This window comes from Xiphophorus maculatus, chromosome 16 (assembly GCF_002775205.1).
Source record: "Xiphophorus maculatus strain JP 163 A chromosome 16, X_maculatus-5.0-male, whole genome shotgun sequence".
Taxonomy (NCBI): domain Eukaryota; kingdom Metazoa; phylum Chordata; class Actinopteri; order Cyprinodontiformes; family Poeciliidae; genus Xiphophorus; species Xiphophorus maculatus.
In genome coordinates, this window is record NC_036458.1 from 11,517,830 (window position 1) to 11,543,887 (window position 26,058).

Below are 26,058 nucleotides of genomic sequence, written 5' to 3' on the forward strand. Positions count from 1 at the left end.
TACGTCAGTTACACGAAGAGGCCGGATTTTGTGCAATTAAGTGTAATTAAGTCACACTCCAACGTCTGACCTTCTCCCTTTTTACATACAGACAGAAAAAACTGTATTTCTTAAATCTATGACTTCTTGAACTAAACTTAACCTGTGTCCCGTAGATGGCTGCCTGGTTTGGTCTCCATGTTTCTGTAAAAAAAAAAAAAAAAAAAAAAAAGAAAGAAAAAAGAATGTTAATAAGGATAAACTTTCTGGAGTGTGCACGCTTTGTGCATATATTTTTGGTCATACACCTGAGGTGGAAAACATCAGTTGTCTTTCTTTTTGAAACACAAATATAATGACTACAAGCTATTATGTTTAGGGTTGTAACGATTGATTAGACATTTTAAATTGGCTTGAATTTCTTTTCACATGTTTTCACATGAAATCACCGGGAAACAGAACCAAAAGTTTGATCCCTTTTGTGAAATTCTAGGTTCTCTTCACACCTGAACTTGAACTAGCAAAGTAAATGCTTGCTGACGTCACTGCCCATTTAAAGGACGAGCGTTTTTAGCTTAAGGCTCACACGTTTTTTTAGAAACATTTTCTTGTCCACTCATACTCGTGAAAATATATATATATATAGTTTTAAGACCGACATCTCAAGTTTTAGTAGTCAACAACCAGTAAGGAAGATTTCTGTCATGTTAAGAGCAGCGGAGCAAAATTGTTGTAAATGTGCTCTGATATTTGTTTTCTACAGAAAAGATAAAGAAATTTAAACAAACTCATCAGCAAAAAAAAAGTAGATATGATTTCTAAAAGTCTGACACCGTTAACCTGTTCTAGTAAAGTTTGTTCTTTGATAATGTGCCCATATGTCGATAAGGTGGTTTTGACATCATGCTCATATTTTGATAAGGTGATTTTGACATCATGCTCATATGCAGTGAAAGTGCAACCATTAAAGTGGATAGCCGTTGATAAGTCTCATTGAATTTTGTGTTTATCCTAAATGTTCTTGAATCATTTAGATTTGTTGGATTTTTATTTTTTTATTTTTATTTTTTATCAGAAACTGATTACTCCAAACTACAAAACATTAAATTGAAGTACAAACTGTTTTTTTCTTCTTCTGTTTTTTGGTCGAAGCTGGATGAGCAGAAACTTAGATTAAGATTCCCTTCATATTTAAAATTTAAAAAGTATCCAGCAACTTAACCAGAATTCTCTTATTCTGACATCCTCCAAACCTCAACCGGCACTAATGCGTCATCCCTCGTGACATCACTGCCCGTATAAGGTGCGGTTGAGAGTTTTTGAGTGCATGCTCAAATACCCTAAAAATAATAAAATAAAACAAACAAATACATCAATATTCTCATCTAAACTCTTCAAAGTTTTTGACATGTGTTTACGATATTTTCTTGTTTCATGTATTTTTTTGTGGTGAAAAATACACAGAACACTTTTGAATTGAAAAGAAGAAACAGCGCCTCTTACTGATAGAGTATTTAATGTTTGTCTAAGACAGTATAGGATTTTGTTTCTCTTACTAATGCTTTTTGACGTCATTAAACCAAAATGCCGTGTTTTCCTTTTTCAACTTTCTTAAGATTATAAAGTTAAACTATGCCCGACCATTTGTGCACTAAAGATTAATATTTCAAAAATTAATATTTCATGATTAAGTATATTTTTTAGCATAGTAAAAAAACCCAGCAATATATTTTTTAGAAATTTTAATTGTTTGTTTTTCAGCTTTCTGCAACAGCCAACCTTACAGCAGTGTGAATATTCATAAACAGAAACAAAAATGGTGGATTCAGATTCTTTTTATTTTTGTCCAACTCTATAACAAAGCTACATCCAACAATATGTGGATTAGTAACTCGGCTTATAACTTTGCTGCTGCTCGCAGTTTTTCTTGAGTTTAGTTGTTTATTTCCTTCAGACTTTTCACGAAAACCAGTAATACCAGACAAAGATACAAGAAAGAGAAAACTAGTAATTTGAAATTGTAATTTAATTTGTTTTAGGGGATTAAAAACCCAAGTAACCAAACCTGGCCATTTGTGAAAAAGTAGTTCCTCCCTTGTTAAACCAAGAATAAACTGATTAAACACGTGTTATTATAAAGCTTAGTTTCACAAGTTGATTACTGTTTTATATTATATTATTGATTTCCCTGTTGATTACTGCCAGAATGGTCGGTGGAAACAACAAATCACTCAGATAGAGCTAGTCTCACAACATGAAGTAAGCTAAAAGATGATACAAAGTGGTAGGTCATGCCCCAATCTAAAGAAATTAACAAACAACAGAGAAACAAAGTTCTTAACATCCATTCACTTGAAAAACATTTTCAAAGGCTATGGGACTCAACCAATTCACAGTGAGATTCATCATTTACAAATGGGGAAAACAAGGAGCAGCAGGATAACCAGATTGGCACACCTGTAACAATTAGCCCAGGACATCACAAAGAACTCGAAGCAACATTTGAAGCATTGCAGGTTTCATTAGCTGACTTCAGGTTTCAACAGTAGAAACACTATTACTTGTCCTATTGGATTTTGCTTAACTATCACAGCATTTCAGAAAAAAAATAGAATAAACAATATATAAACAATTTAACACAGTACTGATAGTGTGATGGCATGAGACAATGTTACTTCCTCAGAACATGGGCAACTAGCTGTCATTCATAGACCCCTTCATTCTGCTCTGAAGCAGATTTAAAAGGAAAAAAAGCCACAAAAAACAAACAAACAAACAAACAAACAAACAAACTAATGGTAAATGGCCTGTGGTTGTCTAGGGACAAAGAACTCCAAAGTGCCTCATAAAACATTCAGTGTTTCACCCGTTCATACACACATTCACACACCGATGGTGGCAAGCTACTGGACTATAGCTCCTTCTGCTGATTTACATAGTTGACCTGGATGAGGCAACTACGTTTCAAAAAATTGTATTATAAGAGATCGTTGGAGAAATGAGAGCAAAGTTCAGCCAGGCGGTTTTAGGAAAATTCACAAGGCTGCACACACAAGAAAACCCCTCAAAGGTCTCACAATTGAAAGTGAGGCATGAAGCAAAATTTCCTTAGAACTGTGTCAGAGACTAGAAGATGGCAAAAGGCAATGCCACTGAACCTATTCCAGCCAAAAATGGGTAAGACTAGCAATTAGGGATTAGGATTTCCCAGTGCTTTCCACAGTGAGAATATACATTTTTGTTGGTGCTGTTACTTTATTGAGTAAAACAATGTCTATTTTTGAATTCTTTACCAGCGTCTATAAAGAATTCAATTTTCTTGGATTTTATTTTCCACATTCCAATACTGAGCAGCAGCTGCGTTTTTTCTCCTAATATCTTTGAGAATGTTTTACTGTAATCCTGAATAGTTCCCTTCCCAATATAGCATGCTGAAGATAACTGCTCATCCCACACAGCAGTTATCAATGATTTGTTTCAGTGAGAGTGTTTATGCATGTAGACTCACTATCAGGAACTTCTGAAAAACCAAAGAGGTCTGTAGGAGACTTGGCATGGTGGTGAACAGTGACATCATCCCCTCATGCTTAATAGATTCAATCTGGTAAGTCCCTCAGCGTAACCAACCCAAAGGCCTCTATTTCTCTGTAGAAGAAGCATATTCTCATATTCTTACATTATTTTTATTTCTAGATGCATGGACAGAAATAGACTGTTCGTTTATTGGAAACTTCACCTCTTTGACAGTGCCTCTGGAAGATGAGGAATTGCTGTGTTTAATAGCGGTGATGACTGACAATAAAAATAAGAGAAGGGAAAAGATGGAACAAGGACTGTGGCTGCTTTGCTCGCTGACATCATATTTGGCTGCTCACTGTCAGTGGTCTCGCCACTCTGGCAAATATTTCCACTGTTTTTCATAGTTTAGCAGTTTTCCTCGATTCTTTTCCACAGGTCTCTCGCTGGATGCCTGACTAAAAACTAGCAAAAGGATGACACAATCAGTGTATCGTCCCTCTTGTGTACTTCCATTTCACTTACCCGTAAAAGTGGAGCCAGTTATATTAGGAAAATTCCTAGTTAGTCGTGTGACTCGAAAACAGCGTGGAAGTTACCAGAAACAAAAGGCGTATCAGGGACAATAACACATATGTCAGGGTGTGATACAGAGATCAAGGAACACGAAAGGAAGTGACGCATCCCGCCTTGTTGGGAATTTGATTCTGTCTCACTCAGGAGGTTTACTGGAGGCAGCAGAGGGGCACCAGATGCCGCCTTCTGGGCAATAACCTGCCTGTCCCTTCTCCAAACATTCAGCTTCCTTTTCTCAAAGATGCTGAAACACTGGGTCAACAAGCTTCTGGGCATTTTTGAAATGACCTCGCGACCTGACCATTCTGTGTATCTTTCCGCATTGCAGATTTCATTTTAGACACAGCATTTCACATGATTCAAGACCTGCATTATTATATCAACATTTGGATTTAATTTTGCTGTAATGAGGTGGATTCGTCCAAGAAGTGCAATGTAAGCAGTCCCCCTTCTTGAAATGCTAAAAAGGGCCTTAAGCTGGCCCGGTGAGCTGGCCCTTATGCCTTAAATTACAGACTTTCTTAGCCAGGAATAGTCTCTAAAGGAAGAGCTCAATAAGGCATAAAAAGAGGGTCTCATTGTGGGGAACTGGTGGGTGCTGTGGTAGAGACCCACATCCTAACTCACGCCTCCTGTTCCCGGGTGCTTGCACACTTTGTGCATGACCTGACCGTTTTGCAGCTTTTCAACCAATTATCCATCCATAAACACAGGGGATTTCCGAAGAGTTTTCCATTCATCAGTGCAGCCATACACATATGAACAGTGACAATACAGGACAGTGAATCAGTCTTACGAACCTCATGAGGGACATAACGGAGGTGGGAAAACATCTGCTTTACAGATCCTCAAACAATAAATAACATAACCACATCACACACTCAAGGGTCAACTGGTTTGACCTGTGGTACAACGTAGGGTCAGACCACATTAGTCACTGTGAGTATGCTGAAAGGTTTCACAATGTTTCCTGCAAGTCTTCATGGTGTTACAATAGATCTGTTGGGCAATTCACATGCACGCTCGCAGGGACTTTCACTTTTACCTCATGAACATCTGTAAACGTTCGTAAGAGATTACTTAGTCATTTCCTCTGCAGAACACAATAACACCAGTCCCTGATTTGCAGCCATGTTGATGGCAGCTCTTGAAATGACTTGTAATTTAATCTACTTTGTAGAGCTTAGAAATGAGTTTGAAAGAGCCTTTGATGGGCAAAGAGAAAAGACATTTACCTTTCCTAGAAATGACACTGTAAAATTTAGAAGAACTATTTTTTTCCAGTAAAACCATCATGACCACCTATTTAAAGCTGATATCTGTTTCTTAACTTGCCATATGCTTAGGCGATTCTGAAAACACTTGTAACAATGGTCCAGATGTGACAAAGTGGATTGGATCCCATCATCTCTGTAAGATATGTGTGCCACTTTTAATAACCCCCTGTGTATTTACATATTAACTTTTTCCTGATAGGGACAATACACATTAACATAGACAAGATGAGTAAAACAAGTGTTCCAGGCCTGTATAATGGTGCTTATAGTGGGAGCTAATTATGCAGCACTTTCTCTGTAATGTATTTATGCGCTGGGGTGACTTATAGTTGAAATCAGAAGTTTACATACAACAAATAAAAAGAGAATTTTATTTCTGACTGTCTGAAGTTGAATCAGAACAAACTTTTTGTTTGGGCTGATTTTTTCATCTTCACATTAGCTGAAAACAAAGCCTTAATTTTCCAAAATGTAGTAATATTATATAATATTATATTAGCTGCAGACAAGTCTTTGCATCTTTGTTTGCCACGTTTTGAAAATAATCATCCATTTCCATATTTTAGTTACAATAAACATTCCGCAAGTGTTCAGATTTGGTACACGTGAATGCAAGACAGAATGCGAATAGCAAACGTTTTCTGCATTAATACATTTTGTTACTCTCCTTGTTATTGTTCTCATGAGCAGGTTGGTATTTTGTTGCCATTCCAAAGATTCATTGCTGACATGACCCTCTAAAGGGGGGTTATATTTGCTTTATACTGTGCCATTATTGCATTAAACATTGTGTTGTTTCTGTTTCTTTTATCAGTATATTGTCTTTTGTTTAAATATGTTGAATGTTTGTCACTCGCATCTAGGGATTCATAAAGCCTTATGAGTCCTTTTCATCTCTACAAACTGTGTTGTTTGTTATTGGGTGTGTTCTTTCACATGTTTGAGTTTTGTTGTAGCCAGCTTGGAAAATTGAGAAATTTTGGAGTTCAAGTGATGAAACTACATGCAAAGAGTCATGTTCATAAATGCCACTCAAGAGAATTTCACAATTTTGGAGCAAATCAGACAAATAAACAGTCATGACTTGTTGAAAGAAATATTTTGTGGGTAAAGAATTAAATTATGATAAACAGTTAGTCATACCCAAATGATAACCTATAATGAAATATCTGAACTTTTTATTATGGTAAAAAGTTTCTGAACAGAAATTCCTCACATCCAATACTCTCTCCTCTCTCTGACTAATTCACTTCTGCTAGCTTACATCAGACTGGTGGAGCCATCATGAATCAGTTAAGCATAAACAAGGATCACCTTTTTGTTGCACGGAAGTTTTTGCAGTCGCCAACAAATCTTGACTAAGTCAGAAAACTTAGTCACAGTTTTCTGACTTTATAAACCACATGTCCATGCATGTATGTGAGACTTTAAGACTCGGTTGTGTGTAGCTGAAATTTAGGAATGTGAAAAAAATTACCCTCTGTTTGTTGAAAGCGTAACTGCCTTGGGAGATTTGATGATTCATTGGGAGAAAACTGTTCAGCTTCAGCTTTCTGGCAGACAGCTCAAGTGTTTGGGCCTAAACAAACCAGTATTATTTATAACTTTCCTCACTTTAAAAAAAAATCAATGAGCAGGATTATGTGTTTCAGTCATAGAGAAACAGGCCTTTTATAATTTTCCTCACTGATACCTTTGTATAATAACATTATTAGGACAGGTAAACATGGTACCAGTCACTATAGGTGATGGTGGGTGAGAACATGAGAGGACTGAAGGTTGGCACATTTGGCACATTCCTCCCATCGATTGTTGTAGCTTTATTTTAATTTCTTTTATTGTATTTTTTTATTTTTTTACCTCAAATCATTTTATACTTAACTTGAGCTGTAAAGGAAAAATGACCACATTGCAAAAAAAGCATTAAAATGATTTTCCAAACAGGTCATTGCAAAATTTTCAAAAGGGCGGTTTCATGTTTGAGAGCCAATGTCTGATCCACCACCTCTTCCTTACTGCGCTGTGAGCCAAAAATCTACTATGTTGTTCCCAAACTAATCTTTTTAGTTTCAAATTTCCTGAAGCACATAAAAAAAGAAGCAGCAACACTTTGATGACATTTTGAATCACTTTAATTGTTTCCCCAAATGAAAGATATGATACTGAAATTCATTGAAATACAATAGAAAATTGTAGAAATGATTGGTTGTAGGGACAGAAAAGAACATTTAAAAGCAAATTTACTATTTGATTTAAATCAGTTAAAGATTAATAACACAATGTATGATACAACTTGTAATCATCATTTTTTTAAGTGCCCAGACAGGAAAGTAGGTAATAAGAGAGAGGGAAGACAATGTGGCAAAGGTCACCAGGCCAGGATCCGAATCTGTGACGGTCACGTCAAGGACTAAGGCCTCCTTATGTGGGTTGTGCTAAACCCCGGTGCCACCACAGCAACCCGAAATCATCATTTTATGTAATTTCCTGTCATTGGATCACACAAACTCTGGTCTCACCACAAATGTGTAAATGTAATTGTCGTCAGGACAGGGATAGACAAGAGCCTGATCAATGTGAGCCATGTCACTGTGGAAGGCCTGAATCTGACAGATGTACCTATTCTGACATGTCAGCAGGATGCGGTTATCAAAGCTGATGTTGCGGCTCAAAGTGTTGTTCTGCTGAGTCAGCCTTGCTGCAGGAAGTGAATTGCAATGAACACCTTCCCTTGAACACTCGTTACTGGTTTTGAAGATATTTGCTGCCCAGGTGACCTTGTTGTCCTCACATACAACAATACTGTGGAGAGATGTATGAAGTAATTTTTCTGATGATAATGGAATGCTATTGGAGTATAGGCCATAGTAATAATGATAGTTGTACTGGTTTAGCCCTTGATGTGATGATGACAATTTTGATGAATCAATAGCAATACTCCAGGTGTTACTGGTGTAGATTCTGGGCTTGTAATCATCAATCTCTTTGACTAATTTTAATTGGGTCAGATTACTGTAGAGTAGAACATTGAACTGATATGCTTTCAAGACACTGTCACGATATAGATCCCTGTGAGCACTGAAGAGAAGAGATTTGGTCTCCAGCTCATACAGCTTCTCAGCAGGAATCATGGGGAAGCGAACGAGACGGAGCAAGTCGGCCGGCTTTTCTGAACTCAGGGAGCCACCATTGTTTGTGATCCAGTCTTCCAGTGTCTGAAGTAAAAAATACTCATCGGCAACCACCAAATCTGAGCGAGTGAGAAGGCTACGAAGGAGCTCCACAGGAAGCTCAGGCCAAACAGGAGAACTGGTCAGGTTTTGGAAATTCCAGGCCATGTACTGGACACAGTTTTCCTCGAGGACGAAGTCCTTTGACTCCACAGCATATTTGTAAAGTGAAACTTGGGAGTAAAAAGAAGCATCATTGGGGAGACTTTTAGAGATCACCTGACCTACATCCTCTAACAGTTTCCTTAATCCAAACTCTGAAGCAAGCTGATGGAGGCACATTGCAGAGGAATAGGTCACATTGATCTGACGAGTATAAAGGTACCTGTAATGGAACAGATTATGAAACATTTCCAAAAGAACTAAGTGCTTACACAATAAACACACAGACATAAATTAGGTTCAGCTTACCTTATTATGGAAGTGGAGTATGACTGGCAGGTTGTGTTAACAGTCACTGTGATGTTATTTTCACCAACTGAAGCATTGAAGTAAGGGTATAACATGAGGATAGCTTTGTGTGCACAGATTGTAGTCATAGTCTCGTCTGGGACGCCGTCTTCTTGTTTGGCTCCAGTTGAGGTCTGGAATGCGATCAGGAAGTCACAAGTGGTACCACTGTCAAAGATTTTTCCGAGATCATCTGAGAGGGTGGTGCTGTGATCCAGAGAGTGTATAGAGTCACTCTGGGTGCTATCGTAATCTGAGAACCAAAGAGGCAAAAAACATATACAAGAAATGTATTTATGATATCATAAGAACAGCTAGAAAAAAATACTTTCATAAAATATTAAACAATAAATAAAATAATATTTAAGGAATCTAGAACACAGTGATCAAAAATTGTTAAAAACAGCCTAAATATATTTCATTGAAAGATAATGGTAATTATAACATTTAATGAAGTGGTTAGCTTCATTACATGAAAAATGTATTCCAAGCATTGGTACTGAGAGGGCAGAAGAAATTCTTAATCCACCAACATCTGTAGAGGAAGTTAACACTTTCTTAGACAGGAATGTGAGTTCAGTGTTCCTTACAGCAGTGAGTGTTAAAGTGATAATTTAATCTGCTTTTAAATTTACAACTAAGACGTACTGACTGTGATGATATAGATACATGCTAGACCTTAAAAAGATTCTTGAGGGAATTTCTAAACTATTACTTCTGTATCTTACTGTTTCAAACTGGTATATTTCCAAACAAAATGAAAGTTGCAAAACACGTACTGTACCTCTGTATAAGACTGGGAATTAACACGCCTTTATGAACCACGTGTGACTTGGAGAACTACCTGGGTTCTCCAAAATTCTAGAAAATTCTCTTTAATAAGCAGTTAGATAAATTCATTGACAAAAACAGAAACAAACTGTAATTTTGACACCATAAATCACGAATCAAACATGAACGTTATGTCAATAGGGGCAACATGTCAAACTGGAAGAAGAGCTATCTTTGTGACAGGAAGCAGTTTGTCAAGTTGGGTGATTACTGTTCCTCTTGCTTAGACATTACTTATGGCGTCCACCAGGGGTCAGAATTGGATCAGTTTTGTTTATTAACGGTTTGTGTACACACTCAGAGGGCAGCACAAAGATGGATGTGGCCAAGTGTTGCATCTACTTACTCTTTAAACGAGTGGAAAAAGAGATTTTGGTGAAATGAAAGACATTTTTTTTCCATATTAGAGTTAACATACTTTGTGTGTCACAGATAACTCCAGCATCCTCCTCATGATTGCAGTTATGTACTCCCCAGTTACTGGATCTACAAGACACAAGCTGTTGCTCTTGGCCACTACATTCGACGTCATCAAGCCAAATGTGTCCATGTGCTATATTAATGACAAAAAAGAATAACAATTATTAACTACTTAATAATTGTAAATCTTCTAGAAATGACAAAAATGACCACAGATGAGTTTAAACGTAGTTCTGAAGTTACAACTCTCCATAGATAGCTCTCTTTTCACTGCCATCTATGACTGGAAAAAAAGGGTACCTTGTCCTAAGTGTCCCCAAGTCACTGCAGCTTTGGCCCCCTGGAAGTTCAGTTGACGACAGACCACCTGGGCGTCAGACAGGTCCCAATTGTCGTCACACACTGATCCCCATTGCATATGATGGTAAATCTCAACACGGCCCTCTGAGGGGAGGCTTGAGTTAGACAGCCTCACATCGCCTTCCTTTGGCTCACAGCTGCTTTCTATTTAGCAAGATCAGATAGAGGTTTGAAAAACAAGTATCTGTCATTCAGTAAGCCAATATGCATCAAAGAACTTAAGTGACTTACTGTGATTGTTGAGCACACAATCTCCTTCAGAGAAATACAGAATTGCAAGAAATATTGCAATAAGTAGTTTTGTGAACATGTCCAAACTCTAATGTAGAAATCTATAAAGAAAAAAGAGAGAGAATCATTCATTTAGATGTAATTTTTAAAATTATCTCTAAGAAATGGATCTATTACATACGGCTTTCACAAAACTTATTTTCTTTTACCCCAAACATATTGAAACAAGGTGGTTTAAAGGGGAGATGCATTAAATTGGTGTCTGATGCTCAGATGTTTTTAATTGGATCAAGAGGAATATTCTAAAATATGTACAGTGTTTGCTTCAAAAAAGAGGCACTGTTGGCAGAAGTTGTAGCACATACATAAGACAGATTAAAGAAATGTAAAAAAAATAAAAAATAGGACAAACAAATTTGAATACTTTATTCATGATGTACATACCTGCTATTATTGAGAAGGAATTGGCATTTGTGAGAGGCGTTAACCTTCTTTGGATTTTGATTTTTTAAAGTTAAATATCTTGACTAATGCTCATTAGCTACTAATGCATATGTTATAAATGAAAAACGATCATTTTCTGAAGCTTGCAGAAGGATTAAAAAAAATCCAATTAAAAGTCAAATACAAACCTCTATGACATTTTCTGACAATTGCATTTCAGTTAAAGTAAAAATGAAATAATTCAACATTCTTTTTCTCTATGTCTTACTGCACTGGACAAAGGATATCCAGACTAAATAATAAATTACTGCCCTATAAAACAATACCCACCTTCAGCCCTCTGATTTTGATCCTCTGGAGGTGCTTCTCTTTTCAATTCTGCAGTTCAAACTTCTCCCCTTCTCACCTGTGAAAGTGTGGTTAATAATGAGGGATGTCAAATATGTATGTTCTGTCACCAGATTTGCCACTCCCTCTGCTTTTCCAGCAATTTGTTTTAGTGAATTTATTAAAGTCAAGCCGCTGTGTTTCAGTTTAGAGCCGTCAACACCTGTTTAATGACAGTCTTGCTTAAAATGTTGTACTGGAAATGTGTAGTGACATGTACTTAATAATTACTCAGAAGGCTCAACAAATAACAAACTCTATTTTCACTTTCAGATTGGTTTAACAGCCACTTTAACCTGGGGAAGTTTTTGTAACACTAGAAATTTCTTAAAACTTAAACAAATTTAGAGAAATAACTAAAAAAAATGAATTGTTCAATTATCATGTCTTACTGTTTCAATAGGATATAGCTTAAAATGCAAATATGAAAATGTAAAGCTTTTCTCATTTGCTGCGGCGCATTAATCTAATCATTCTCAGCATTTGCTAAACATGAAGTGCATTCTCAGAACAAGTCATAAAAACAGCATTGATTACTTGCAAAAACCAATTTCTTTTTCAAAGTCGTCTGTTCATGTCTGAAAAGAAAATATCTGTGTCAGTGAACATGTCAGTCCCTTAGAAAGGCAAATCCTTGTTTCATTGTGTTGTCAATATTAGTCATTAGTCATGTTGTCAATATAACAGTGGAAGGATTTTCTTATGTGAACTATGGCTACGGTTTTTCAAATATAACATGTTGAATTACCTGTCAACTCTGATAATATTCTGCTAATTTTACTCACAGAAAAGCCGATCAATCAAGAGGTTCCACTACCATTTGTGGTCGTGTCAAAACATGTTAGGAGGCTGTTTGAGAAACATACTCTGTCCTGATGTGAAAGATTCAAGATTACCAAAAACCCTAGAGAAAATTTGATCTGTAAAGGGGGAAAGCAGTTTCTCACAGACCTTTATAACATATCAGCCTGGTGTATATTTCATAGAGGGTAAATCAATCAAATCCTGGTCCTGTGTTGACTGAGTAAACCCCTCCAACAGGCATGGTCTTGCCCAAGGACACAATGACAGAGACGGGCAGAGGAACTTAAAACCCACCGATTGCAGGACAAAATCCTATCCCCCTCAGATCTATAATTGTGGCGTCATTTTTAAACACCCAGAGCCAACATCCTTTTTTGCATGTGATCAACCAGTTTGCTACACATCTATAGGCCATTCCATCTAAAACCACCACTGTGTACTGCCTCCTTGCTTACTTGCCCTGGCATGCAAACCTAAATGTTGTTGTGAATTGATGACTATGAGAAGCGAAAATGTAAGAAGGCAATAAAACAAAATAATTTGCTGGGAAAACGCAACCCCATGGGAATATCCCACGTTTCAGTTTATGAGGAAAAAAAAACAACACTATGTTCAAGCAGAACACAGTCTTACTGGAAATGTCATATAGTGACATGCACTTAATAATTATTGATGAGGCTCAAAGAATAACAGAAACTATTTTTCACTTTCAGATTGTTTTAACAGCCACTTGAACTTTTGCAAGTTTTTGTTACACTAGATACAAAACACACAGGTAAAAATATATATTTCTTACTTACTTTTAAATGTTCTGTTCTTCTCCTCTAACCAATCAATTTTCATCTGTATTGGTCTCATATCTTTTATTTCGGGAAAACAATTAATGTGACTGTAATCTAAGTGTTGCTGCATCATTTTTCACATGTTTACCAACTGAGAAAATGTGGTGTACCGGGAGAATCCGGGCAACAAAAGCTGTACCCAACAGGTGTGCTTTTGGACTTCAGGAGGAAGTGAAAGTACCCAGAGAGAATCCAGACATGTATGGTGATAATATGCAAGATCTATGCAGAAAAAGCCTAGGTTGGGATTTAAACCCAGGATTTATTGTTGCAAAGCATCAGGACCACAATAAACAAAAAAAAAGTTAACTGTACTGCAGCTATGAATCAGGCTTTTAGTTCCTTTTCACATTTCCTAGAACATTAAAAAGATTCAGACTCAGAAAGGTTTTGTTGTTGCTTTATTTTTTCTCCATAACAAAAAATATATAATGGATTGATACAACAGATATATAAAAATGTATTATAGAAATTACTGATCATAGGAATCACTGAAAAAAATCATTTAATGCTTTGAATTGGCTTTGAATCAGCTGATAATTATTGATACAAGGCAATTGCTCTGTTCGTGGTCATTATTTTATGAAACTCCCTTTTCATTGGATCACACATACTCTGGTCTCACTACAAATGTGTAAGTGTACTTATCATCAGGACAGGGATAGGCAAGGACCTGGGTATCATTTGTATTCACATAAGCCAGGTCGCCTTTGAACCCTTGGATCTGACAGACGTACTTGCTCTGGCACGTCAGCAGGAGGCGGTTTCGAAAAAGAACACCGCTCGTAGACTGATACTGGTTCTGGAGAGCCAGTCGGGCTGCAGGAAATGATTCACAACGCAAACCTCGCCATGAACAGTCATTCTGGGTTTTCAAAATATTTGCCTCCCACGTGATCATGTTGTTCTTAAACAGAAGGCTGTTGTGGAGAGGTGTGCTCAGTTGCTTGTTAGGGGATGCAGTAGGATTTGGGTAATAACCACCGTAACGACCATAACTATCTCGGTAGCCATAATTCTCGTAGCGGTTTCGACTTTGAGATGACGAAGATTTTGCCAAAGGGTTAATAGCAATGCTCCAGGTCTCACCTGTGTAGATTCTGGGCTTGTAATCATTATTCTCTTTGACTAATTTTAACTGGGTCAGATTACTGTAGAGTAGAACATTGAACTGATATGCTTTCAAGACACTGTCACGATATAGATCCCTGTGAGCACTGAAGAGAAGAGATTTGGTCTCCAGCTCATACAGCTTCTCAGCAGGAATCATGGGGAAGCGAACGAGACGTAGCAAGTCTGTCTGCTTTTCTGAACTCAGGGAGCTGCCATTGTTTGTGATCCAGTCTTCCAGTGTCTGAAGTAAAAAATACTCATCGGCAACCACCAAATCTGAGCGAGTGAGAAGGCTACGAAGGAGCTCCACAGGAAGCTCAGGCCAAACAGGAGAACTGGTCAGGTTTTGGAAATTCCAGGCCATGTACTGGACACAGTTTTCCTCGAGGACCAAGTCCTTTGACTCCACAGCATATTTGTAAAGTGAAACTTGGGAGTGAAAGGAAGCATCATCTGGGAGGATATTAGAAAACAGTCGACCTATGTCCTCCATTAGTTGGTTAATTCCAAAGTCTGAAGCAAGCTGGTGGAGGCACATTGCAGAGGAGTAGCTGATTTCAGTCTTACGGGTGTAAAGGTACCTGTCAATAAAGAGATTGGGAAATCTGTTTAAAACAAGAATTAATTGATTTAAGAAGAAAAAAATAACACATTAACTTCAGCATACCTGATGAAAGAGGTAAAATATGACTGGCAGGGTCTGCTGACAGTCACTGTGATGTTGTTTGCCCCCGCTGAAGCACTGAAGTACGGGTATAACATGAGGATCGCTTTGTGTGCACAAATTGTAGTCTCAATCATCTCTTCGGTCCCATCATCCTTTTTGTTTCCATTGGGGGTCTGGAAAGTGATCAGGAAATCACAAGCGGTACCACTGTCAAAGATTTGACCCAGGTCACCAGAGAGGCCGATGCTGTGGTCCAGTGAATGTGTAGAGCCACTTAATGTCACGTCATCTGGAAGCAAACAGATATCACAAAGAGCATTTGAAGTGCAGGAAAATACAGCTGTTCTTTAACTGTTCTTTAGCCTTAAAGACTCTGGTAATGTTTCCATTGCCTTTAAAACAAGATCAGGCCCATACAGAATGACAGGACCGCTACTGAGCATAACATCGAGCTTCACTAAGCACATTGTGAAACACAAAAAAAAATTCTGATAAGCATAATGGAGACATGGTGCCCACTAGAATATTGAAAATATCGTTAAATTCAACCTAGTCTTTAAAAGAATGAATAGCAGCAGTTAGATGATACAAAACATACATATTTTTCCACATATGTGTGGAATAAATTTTCTAACTTACTTCTTGATTCACAGATAACTCCAGCATCCTCTTTATGGGTACAGTCAGTTTTTCCCCAGCCACTGAACTGGCAAGACACAAGTTGTTTTTCTTTCCCTGTACAGGCAATTTCATCAAGCCAAATGGGTCCAGATGCTAAAATGATTTTTAAAAATGGAGAAAAAAAAACAAATAAAAAAGATTTAAAATAAATCTTTTAGCAATACCAAACACACCTAAATGGAGAAATGAATTGAACTGAAATTACAGCACTCTATTGATGGGAATCATTTTACTGCCATCTTGTGGAGGAAAAAAAAAGAAGTACAGGACACCTTTTCCATAGTCCTTCCCAATCACAACTGATTTGGCTCCAGGGAAGTTGAGTTGACGACAAACCACCTGGGCTTCAGCCATGTCCCAGTTGTCATCACACACTGTTCCCCATATCCCATCATGGTAGATCTCCACACGGCCCTCTGAAGGGCTTTCAGAACCAGACAGTCTCACATTGCCTTCATTTGGCTCAGAGTTTCTCTCTAAAAGCAAAAAGTCCAAGGACACATAGCGTCGTTAAACAAATATTCACAGAGTCTGAAGTTTACCCTCAGCTCATGAATAGCCAGAGCATTTTCATCCTACAGCACATGCATGACAATTACTTATTTACCCACAAAAGCACTTTTCCTTTCTCATGACTACCAAAAATGTTTTCTTAACATGAATGACAAACCATTTCGATGACTTACTTAGAATGTCAAGTCTGTATGCTCTTCCAGAAACATACAGGAGAGAAAGGACGAAAGCAACAAGTAGATTTTGTGGGAAAACGTCCATATTCTACTGTCGAAAAAAATAGAAATATGATAAACACATTATCGACTGGGATTTAAGTAAACAATTTCTTTCACACTATATAAATATATAATGCTAAATGTCCGTATATCAAGTCATTATATTGAATACAAACACCTACCTTTGCCACCTCTGAGCCTCCACTGTACTCTCCAGCTAAAGGGGGAACGTTGAATATATACTGTCGCTGCAGTCGGCTACTCCCACCTTCTCCCCTGAGTTTCATTTTGCAGCAAAACAGAAAAAGCCAACTGTTGCACAACTGTTAGTGGATCTGAAAGTTATTTGAGGACACAACTTATTATTGACCAAGTCTTGCTAGAAGTGTCTGGCTGTCACATGCACACTCGAAGTAAAGAGACAAGACTCTTGGAAGAAGAATCAATATTTTACTGTGAGCCCCCCCACCTGTTCCATACAAATAAAACAAAAATATCCCATACAGCGAATTCCAGTTTTATAAAAAAAAAAACATCCTTCAGATTTTGTTGAGACAAAAAAAATATGTTCAGAGTGTTTACATTGGAGCAAAGAAGAGAAAAACAATGTTCAGAGTGTACAGTGCGAGCATGAATTTGCATTACTTACTGAAAAGAAAATAAACCTCACAGCTTCATAAATCAATCCTATGTATACATTCATTACAAGAAAGGCTACAGTACTGTCAAAAGCCACATTTCATCTTCCAGAAAACAAGCTGACAATGCTCAAATGGTCTTACACAATTCCCAAACTCACAAGACAAACATTTTTTGCAGACTAAGTCTTAAAGTCTTTTGTCTGCAATGAAGACAACCCTACAAGGGCTTTAGTGATGGATTTCCAGGAAGCAGCAAGTGTGTCAAGTCCAACAGTGTCTGGATTGTAAACAATCTTCAACAGTGCAGTGGCCTCAAGACTAAGAGTCTCCATCGTTAAGCCTTCTATATAAACTCTAAACCTTCGTATTTCACATCACCAATCTTAGTCTCGGGTAAGAGAATGCGTCCGTCAAGAGTGAAGGCCGTGATGTAGGTCGCGATCTTTCCCGCGTCTTCCTCTGACTTGAGTGCCAGAATGATTTGGTCATCTGTGTTGGGGATGAACTTGAATGAAGAGAAACCGTGCGTGGGGATATGTGGCCCCACACGGCTCACTTTGATGTCTTTGAAATCGGGCGAGCAGCTCAGGGCGAGGTTGGTCCCGCGGCGCTCGTCCGCCGTCTCCTCGTAGCGCTCTTTGCTGGCGCGACGTGGGAGGAAAAACCATCGCTGTAAGGTGTCGCTCCAGGCGGCCGACTCGTGAATAAAATATCCTGTGGAGATGAATGAAGTGTGAATGAAGTAAAGAAGAGAGCCAGAAGTCGATTGGATAAAAAAAAAAAAACAGAGTTTCCTCACCTGGCGGCTCAATTCCCGCAGCTACTTTCATAGATTTGTACCTGGGAACCCAGTTTTCGTGCTGCACATCACCCCGGAAGCCCACCACTTTCACCCACTCTGGGTTGTTGTTGACAAACTCGCCTTCAGTGGTTGTCCACTCTTTCCCCAGGCCACCAATGTACAGGTGTTCATCCTTCACTGCCAGCCACTCAGCTTTAAACCCTGCCAAGCGAAAGCACAACTACATTTAATTTGACATTTAATTGAATTGTTCTTGTGGGCAGCTGCAAGTTAATAGTCAAGTTGCACAGTATCAATTACAGTGTAGATCAGCAGCTTTATTTCATGACAATGCTAAACTGGTTTCATTATAGAGTCTGGTGTAGTTTATTGCAAGCTTGAAACTTGAAAGTTCCTGTTTTTTTTTCTGAATACAGTTTTTTTCATCTTGGGGAGACAGCTTAGGTCAGATGGTATAAACTCAGACAAAATTGGGTATTGCAACATGATCTTAAACTGATATCAAAACTTGTTAGATGATGGTCAAATTTAACTTTGACTAAATCAAACGTTCCCCCAATCTGTTCAGAATTTGTGGACTCTAGTGATAGAGGCCACGACTGTGTCAGGAACCCATCAAATGTACATTAAAGGCAAAAACTCTTCAAATATCCTTGCTGATGGCTACAAAAACCACATGGTTGAGGCACAACTTAAGCAACATTTAACCAAATATTTTGAGGGTGAGTGTGTATGTTTGAATGTGACCCAGAATTAATCATTTTGACTCTTTGTAAATTAGAAAAAAGGAACAATAAATTCAGACGTGTATATCTCTGCAATCGTGACTCAGTGCGTAGAGTAGCCGTCTTGCAATCAGCAGGTTGCAGGTTTAATTCTAGGCCTCAAGTTGCCGTGTACAGTACAAATGTGAATGTGGTTCTATGTAAAGCATAGTCTCCTTCTTCCAAAGAAATTTTATGCAAAATTTTAAAGTGATCTTGTTTGATGACTCTCTGGACGTCTTCCAAACAAAAACCTTGAAAGAACTTTAGAAATTCTGGGGAACTATTAATTTAGACCACGTTAACAGGTCAGGATGCAACATTTGTTCTTGGAGGTACCAACTAAAAAAACTGAGATTATGTTTAAAACCTTGTCAAAGTACTGCCTGATAAAAAGTCCATTCTTATACCTTTGGCAACATTCCCATCTCCATCAGGCAGGATAACCCAGGGCACAGCCTTGTCTCTGTCTATATGGTAGATGATACCCGTTCTATCGTCGACGGAGTAGAGTTTTCCATTGAACCCCACCAATTCAGAAAGCTCCATGCCCCTGCCCTTCTCTGACAGGTGACTCTCCAGCACCACTTTGTCGGCGTCCCATTCAACCGCCACCTTGTCTCCACTCTGCGACACCAGCAGGTGCCCCTTCCGCATGTAGCTGAACCACGTCAGCTTCTTCTCACTGGCAGAGTTCGTGTCCAGGTCCGCGATAACCCCGATGCGGTAGCGCATTCCCTGCGATGTGCGCTCAGGTGCAGTTAGAGGGTAGGTGTCGTTGTACTGCGAATCAGTGTCCCTGACTGCGCTGCCGTGGCAGGGTCTCGAGCCCTGCGAGCTGTATGAGCGGCCTGAAAAAAAGTGCATGAGGAGAAGCAGAACCAAGGCCAGGGATGCGGCCACGGCCACGATGGGCCTCCACTTGAGCCGGAACCGAGGGTCGGTGGGACTGGCCATGGTAGTCAGCATGGGGAGGCCTCCTACAGATATACGCAAAGGGTTCATGGGCTCATTCTGCTCCAGTCGAGTGTAGCCTGGAGGAGCAGACATGGAGGACGGAGGCCGAGAGCGACCTATGCAAAAGGACAAATTACAATTCAGAAATTGGCATTAAAAAGACATGATCAAAAGGTCTGCATGTACAGGTCAACAAAACAAAGCTCAGATTTATCACACTGAGATATAATTAGTTAAAGCAACTCAAAAATTTGGTTTCTTCAGAAGTGATTACCTGCTGCAATAATATTGTAATTCTCACAAAAGGAACCTCAACCACATTTTGATTGAAAATAAATTGATTTAACAGCAGTCTGACATTTGCATATTAGAAATCCTTTTCTGATTGCTCATATCCTATACATTAGCTGATGCCATATTCTTCTAAGTGAAGAGAAATTAACACTTTTTCATATATTACACAACATATAATAAATGCCAGTTTTACATTTTGAAATGAGTTATTTAAATGACTTTATTTTTCAAGGACATTCTAATTTATTAACATGCACGTATAACGTGGCACTACAATTAGTGAATGGCTAGGTTGTTCTGGTTCCACAAGTTTTACTCTTATTGCTTTGCTTGCTTACCATCCTTAAAAATATACCAATTCAAATACCAACGGCAGGAAGAAACCGGGCCCAACTTCTAATTTGCAACCAACAGGTGAAAGGACAAGATGTTCCTATGAATCCTAAAAACATATTTAGAACTAATAACAATAGAGAAACAAATAAAATGTGCTTCACGTAAAGTGGATCACTACATTCTAAAGTGCTATATTTACTGCTCCACTGTCAGGAAAGCAAACTGATTTTGTTGTCATTAAGTTACTAACAAATACGTTTCATTCAGACCTCCTTTCAAAACACGAATACGAGTTAATTACTCACCGCCTTCTTTCTGAGTCTTTAGTTCAGACTGTATTCAGTTAACTTTTTCTCTATTATACGCTCTCACAAGTGTGGTTGTTAAAGCATAACCAGGAGCAGGAAGAAAACCAGCTATGGGCGGGGCAAACATCAGAATAGCCACCAATGTGCTTTGTCTGCGTGGACGTTAGGAAGAGATAATATAAATCAGAGGCTCTAACTGGAAAATCAGGAAATACAGCTCTAGGTGTGTTTATTACAAGGTCCAAAAGCAGACACTAATCTTTTTTCACTTAGACTTTACTGATTCTTTCAATTATACATATTAAATTTTAAGTAAGATTTTCAATGTTATTTAAATAAAAGATTTAAGAGAGACTGAGGTTTTAAAAAAAACTGGTTCTCCAAGGAATCTCTTCAGCTGTTGTATGGATTTGTAGCGCAAGACAAAGACGTTTTAGAATTCAGAAATAGATATGGAAAGATTCTAAACCGTCAAATAATTGATTTTCTATATTCAAATGGAGACTCAAATTATCGCCAACTTGTTGCTCAGCAGCTCTGTAGTAGCAATCTGCGTATGGAGTCTGTTGCTAGGTATCAAGTTTGTTGCTCAATCCTGACAAATAAAATTTCCAAAGACCTAAGAAAAAAAATAAATAAGAAAGAGCATCTAATAATCATCTAAAAATACAGCCACCTACTTTGAGCAAAGCACAGAACAGGTGGAATGACATGAAGTTAAGTGCATTTTATCTTTAGAATCATGGATACCTCACACATCCACAATACAAAACACATTGCGTGCGTTACGACACTACAACCAAATGGCGAAATCACAAGTAATCTCTGTCTTATTTAAAATTTAACTTACTTTTCTCCACCAGCAATAGTTATTTTAAGTCGTCTTATTTCTTGCTCTATCTGTATGTGTGGATCCGGTGAGATGAGTTGCTGTTTTCTTATAGCAATTTCTTGGGATTAAGATTAACACCAGTTCTCTTGTCTTTCCCATTTTGAAAAATGGTTAAGAGAAATAGGCCTTTTTCACATTGCATTTGTACCTCAGGGAAAAAAGAAATCATAGATCCGTACTTACATTTACATACATAGCCTCCACAGACATGATTTTAAAAAACGTCATTCAATAAGCTCTCTTTCTTTCTCACTTGCATAAAGATTTAATGACCTGAACAAAGGTTGAAGCCTTAATTTGATTCGGGTTTTTTTTTTTATTTACAAGGCATGACGCACCACAGAAAGCTGCTGAAAGAGCCCATAAACTACTGTAACCTTTCATCTCAGTAAACAATGACAAGGAAACTCAAAAATGGATGTGTGCTTTCATGTTTTAGAGAGCCTGTAACATTAAAGCTCGATTTACTCCAGTACTAATTCAGCCTGAGGGCATGCGGCATTTTTACCAAGACGAGACCCCGATCTGAAAGACCCTTTCATACAAGGGACCTCAGCCAAAAAGCAGCCCGTTATATTTTCAACATCAGGGGCCACACCGACAAATCTGCCCACCTCCACTGAAAGCTGGAAAAACACAGCTTACCTTTCCGCCTCCGTCCCCCAGAGTTCTTAACCTGAGTCATTAAATCTGCTAAGGAAGGCCCTCGCAGTCAAATCTGAGCTCCAAACTCCCTCTCTGCTCACTGACGATCTGCTACGCAACCGGGACGTGCAGCCATTTCAGCACAGTGCTTGTGAACTCTGCCTACACTAGGAAGATTATGAACCAGTCCAAAGGGGCAACTCCAACACTGGAACAACCTGGCTCATTCAGCTATCGTTCATCAGAGTAATCCATCCAAATCACAGGAGTTAGGGAGGCACAGGCTGAACAAGAGCACAACCAGGTGAGAGGGGAAAGGCGGTACCTCGGTCAGGAGAAAACAAACACAGATCTTTGAATGGATTTTACATAACATGGCAGTTGCTGTGATGCAACCATTACTCTGACCGAGCCCACAGATCACTCGGGTTGGAGCAACACAGCTGATGTTTCTGGCCTATAATACCCTCTGTTAATTACTGACACAGTCATTCTAGGCTTTGGGTCAAAAAAGATATTCTTGCTCATAATCAATGGACACACAATCAGTGAGGCTGATATGAAAAAGGGCAGTTGAGAAACAATAAATGTTTTTATAAATTATTAGCTAAAACCCTCCAAGTGCAGTAGTTTTTTACCAAGCAATATTACAACACAGTAAAACGCAAATTTCCAACACGGTTGCATCCATATATGGGTATGTGTGAGACTCTGGATGAGACCAACATGCACATGCTGGTCTGTTTACTTTTATATGCTATAGAGACATTAATAAAATGTTTTGGTTTCATTGTTGGTAAAAACTGACCAATCAGAACCAAGTTAGGAGAAAAAACATGAACATGAACATGCAACAAAACTTGTGCTGGTTTGACATGTTCTGCAGAAGCTTGATCTTCCCAGTCAGAGCAGACTCGCAGTGACACATGTGCATCTCTACAAAATATAGAAAGAAGCAAAAATATAACAAAACTTCTGCATGTATTTTTTTTAAAATCTGTAATTAAATTCCTGAATTCATATTTGAAATTGTCATGCGCACAAATTGAGACTTAAAAGTTTGCACTCCCACCTTTAGGAGGACAAGACACGACAGCGGTTTGACCATCAGCTTGAAATACCACAATCCGGTGCATGACCCATGAAGGTCACACAGATCCAAATGTCCTTTCATCACGGAGATACTCTGCCATCAAAGCTTCTTAAACGGGTTACCTATGCGGAATCTATTAGATACCATTTTCACATCACCTCCTGCAACTAACTTTAGGAATCACAAGCATAAAAGGCACAACTCTGAAATCCTATAGGTGATTTTACATTAATTCAGATATTGCCCTCTACTAAAAAAAAAAATCTTGCTGCTGATTGGGAACCCCTATGACTTTGATTTTATTTCTTTTTAAGAGCACATTTATGTCGGTACATAAATATCAAGTATTGACATTTTTATTTGTTGTTGTTATTGTTTGCAGACAGAAAATGTAAAGATTAACTAGATTTATTTATTTATGTATTTATTTTACCTCAGATGACACAGAAAAGCAGGTGTGGGTGTGTTGTAACTATCAGCCAAAATGAAGTGGCTGAAAAGTAATTAATGAAAGTAATAATTATTGCTCAGTTGTACACCATATGTCAAGTGGCTTAAAGGAGGATCCTGTAATGTTCCCTTGCTCACAAGATAACCTAATGTTTTTATTATTATTATTATTTTTAGCCTCACTCTCCCAAACATGCAAACAAGAACAAAAAAACAGAAACTTAAATGAGCACGACCATCTCTCTTACTACAGCAACACTGTCTGCTAACCAGCCCACTGACAAAGCATATTTCACCTGACTAATTAACCAGAAAAGATCAGTATATCATAAACAACAGTAAGAATATGTTATAGACAGCATTATTAGAACTGTAACACATTATTTTGGCATCAAACAACAAACAGTTGTTGCCTTTCTGTTTAAAACTGAGGAAATTAGATCATATTAACCATTTTTGCTGTTGAAATAGAGGACATAGTCTATAAAGTAATAAACAATGCTATTGGTTTGTAAACATTCTTTCTTTATTTGCTTTTATGCACAACCACTGCAGCATCACTAAAGCTGATGATTCCAAGGACTTCCTAAAAGTAGGATCGGACACATGAAGTGATGCAAGGAACTTCATAGATCTGGTCTTGTCCGATAGGAGGGCTTTGCTTCCAAGAGGTTTCGGGTTTTGTATCCCGGAGACATTTCCGTTTGATTTATAGGCAGACCTATGGATATTAATGTTAAATAACCCAACACCTGAACTCCAACAGCTTCACTGAGGGTCTCAGGAAGAAAGGAAGTCTGTTAATGTTGTATCCCTTTACAGTTTGTAGATGAAGGGACGGACCTGAGCGAGTGCCACACTCGCACACACACGTATGACTGGAGCTGGGTTATTATGTTTGTGTCCTGCCAGAGTCACCAATTAGATACAAAGATGCTGTGACGAGTCAGATGACACCTGACATGTTTCAAGTCGTACACCCTCCTTCAAACTCACCTCAGATATTAGATCTTCACCTTGTGACAGCAACCAGCGGCTTCGAGCACTTCAGGTGTCATCGTCGCGTCGCTTCCTCCTTCTTTCTTACACAGACAAAACTGGTCGCTACTTCCTATCATTGCCGATGACGACAGCAACGTGTCAAGTGACGTGTCGGTCTCAACCGAGCCGACAAAATATGCCTGTTCGGTTATATCGCGCTGGATATTACATTTTTGTAAATATTCCTGGAAGACAAATATAATTTCAGCCATTGATGTTTACATCTGACCAATATTTCTCATAACGATAAATCAGAAGTTGGCAGAAGCGAAGTGTCATTTAGCTGCAGACGGAGCTGAGACAAATTGTTCAGATCTCATGGAAGGGCCGGAAATCCCATTTCATGACGTAGCACAAGAGCTAGCGTTGCATTCAGGTTCTCTGGAAAATATTAATCTGGGAAGTAAGTCTTCGTAGTACAAGGTGCATTGCTTTGTCTCAGGAAAGGGTAGACTACCCAAAAATTGTCCTCAAGTTAAAATGGCACTACATCAATATATTTTTACAAGTAAAGGTAAAAATTACCCATATGAAGCGCTACGCAAGTACGTATAAGTTTTCTGCAAAAAGATAAGCAATGTCATGCAGAAACTTCTTTTTCAAACTTCTTATTAAACTAATATTTAGGTAATTTATTATGTTAAATAGGATGCAGTACTTCCAATGACAATATGTACTGTATATTCACAAGAAATAGCACAGCTTCAGCAGATATAAAAAATAACAGCTTGTGTACAAACAAGAAGTTTCATCAACATGTAGGTGTACGTATACCTGTCTTTGGTCCATTTTTGTTAAAAATATTGCTCTTCATTCAGTGAAATTACTCGGAATGTGAAAAAGAGCGATACATTTGACACTAGTTTAGCAATACTTCATGGTAATATCGCTCAAGTAAAAATACGACATAGTAAAACTACTTTTAAATGTAATTTCTCTGGTAAATATAACTAGTTACTACACACCACTGCTCAGTTTACAATAGTTGTTGTTTAGCATGCTGTCACCCACTTCAGTAAAGACCTTGTTACTGACAGGAATCTAACTGCAGGATTATATATATATTTAAGCACATGTACCAAAAAAAAAAAAAAAAAAAACTGAAGCCTGGACCAATGCCAATTGTGTTATTCTAAACACAATTTATTAATAATGCTTGGCCTCCTTTCATTCAAAAGAGGTTCCTCTAGCCATAAACTATAGTAGTCAAACACAGGTAATAAAACAGACAGTCCTTTTACAGTTTAGGAGTTTCCTCACATTCACAAAGACAATCCCATCTCAAATATTTGCACA

General features: G+C 38.2%; 3 protein-coding genes across 7 annotated transcripts; all 3 read right to left on the reverse strand.

Annotated features, from left to right (window-relative positions):
- Nucleotides 1-7,495: 7,495 nt before the first annotated feature.
- LOC102238299 (galectin-3-binding protein A-like) lies at nt 7,496-11,797 on the reverse strand. Its single transcript, XM_023348656.1, has 6 exons — nt 11,645-11,797; nt 10,871-10,971; nt 10,580-10,783; nt 10,278-10,412; nt 8,990-9,281; nt 7,496-8,903 (listed from the first exon to the last, which is right to left on the reverse strand). The coding sequence occupies exons 2-6, from the start codon at nt 10,947-10,949 to the stop codon at nt 7,847-7,849; spliced, it is 1,767 nt and encodes a 588-aa protein (XP_023204424.1). The 5' UTR covers nt 10,950-10,971; nt 11,645-11,797; the 3' UTR covers nt 7,496-7,846.
- Nucleotides 11,798-13,740: 1,943 nt separating this feature from the next.
- Nucleotides 13,741-16,808, reverse strand: LOC102238039 (galectin-3-binding protein B-like). Of its 3 annotated transcripts, none has more exons than XM_023348377.1 (6): nt 16,722-16,808; nt 16,495-16,585; nt 16,081-16,284; nt 15,767-15,901; nt 15,128-15,416; nt 13,741-15,041 (listed from the first exon to the last, which is right to left on the reverse strand). In XM_023348377.1, the coding sequence occupies exons 2-6, from the start codon at nt 16,580-16,582 to the stop codon at nt 13,952-13,954; spliced, it is 1,806 nt and encodes a 601-aa protein (XP_023204145.1). In that variant the 5' UTR covers nt 16,583-16,585; nt 16,722-16,808; the 3' UTR covers nt 13,741-13,951. The 3 variants fall into 3 exon arrangements, with proteins under 3 accessions (XP_023204145.1, XP_023204146.1, XP_023204144.1); XM_023348378.1 differs by having other exon boundaries at nt 15,128-15,413; nt 16,495-16,588; nt 16,722-16,802; XM_023348376.1 differs by having other exon boundaries at nt 16,495-16,588; nt 16,722-16,802.
- Nucleotides 16,809-16,976: 168 nt separating this feature from the next.
- Nucleotides 16,977-24,822, reverse strand: cant1 (calcium activated nucleotidase 1). Of its 3 annotated transcripts, none has more exons than XM_005801451.3 (4): nt 24,718-24,822; nt 19,157-19,819; nt 17,980-18,183; nt 16,977-17,894 (listed from the first exon to the last, which is right to left on the reverse strand). In XM_005801451.3, exons 2-4 carry the CDS (start codon nt 19,794-19,796, stop codon nt 17,524-17,526), a joined length of 1,215 nt encoding a protein of 404 aa, XP_005801508.1. In that variant the 5' UTR covers nt 19,797-19,819; nt 24,718-24,822; the 3' UTR covers nt 16,977-17,523. The 3 variants fall into 3 exon arrangements, with proteins under 3 accessions (XP_005801508.1, XP_014325173.1, XP_023205406.1); XM_014469687.2 differs by lacking the exon at nt 24,718-24,822 and adding an exon at nt 22,179-22,432; XM_023349638.1 differs by lacking the exon at nt 24,718-24,822 and adding an exon at nt 20,639-20,879.
- Between the last annotated feature and the right edge of the window lie 1,236 nt (nt 24,823-26,058).

Excerpts from the sequence above, each read along its gene's own strand:
- LOC102238299 (XM_023348656.1), bottom strand. The coding sequence starts at position 10,949 with ATGTTCACAAAACTACTTATTGCAATATTTCTTGCAATTCTGTATTTC. Across the intron at positions 10,784-10,870 it reads TTGTGTGCTCAACAATCACA|AAAGCAGCTGTGAGCCAAAG; the intron begins GTAAGTCACTTA and ends CTTGCTAAATAG. Across the intron at positions 10,413-10,579 it reads TTGGGGACACTTAGGACAAG|CACATGGACACATTTGGCTT; the intron begins GTACCCTTTTTT and ends TCATTAATATAG.
- LOC102238039 (XM_023348377.1), bottom strand. The coding sequence starts at position 16,582 with ATGGACGTTTTCCCACAAAATCTACTTGTTGCTTTCGTCCTTTCTCTC. Across the intron at positions 16,285-16,494 it reads ATACAGACTTGACATTCTAA|AGAGAAACTCTGAGCCAAAT; the intron begins GTAAGTCATCGA and ends TTTTGCTTTTAG. Across the intron at positions 15,902-16,080 it reads TGGGAAGGACTATGGAAAAG|CATCTGGACCCATTTGGCTT; the intron begins GTGTCCTGTACT and ends AAATCATTTTAG.
- cant1 (XM_014469687.2), bottom strand. The coding sequence starts at position 22,218 with ATGACTCAGGTTAAGAACTCTGGGGGACGGAGGCGGAAAG. Across the intron at positions 18,184-19,156 it reads AGATGGGAATGTTGCCAAAG|GGTTTAAAGCTGAGTGGCTG; the intron begins GTATAAGAATGG and ends TTCGCTTGGCAG. Across the intron at positions 17,895-17,979 it reads TGCGGGAATTGAGCCGCCAG|GATATTTTATTCACGAGTCG; the intron begins GTGAGGAAACTC and ends TCATCTCCACAG.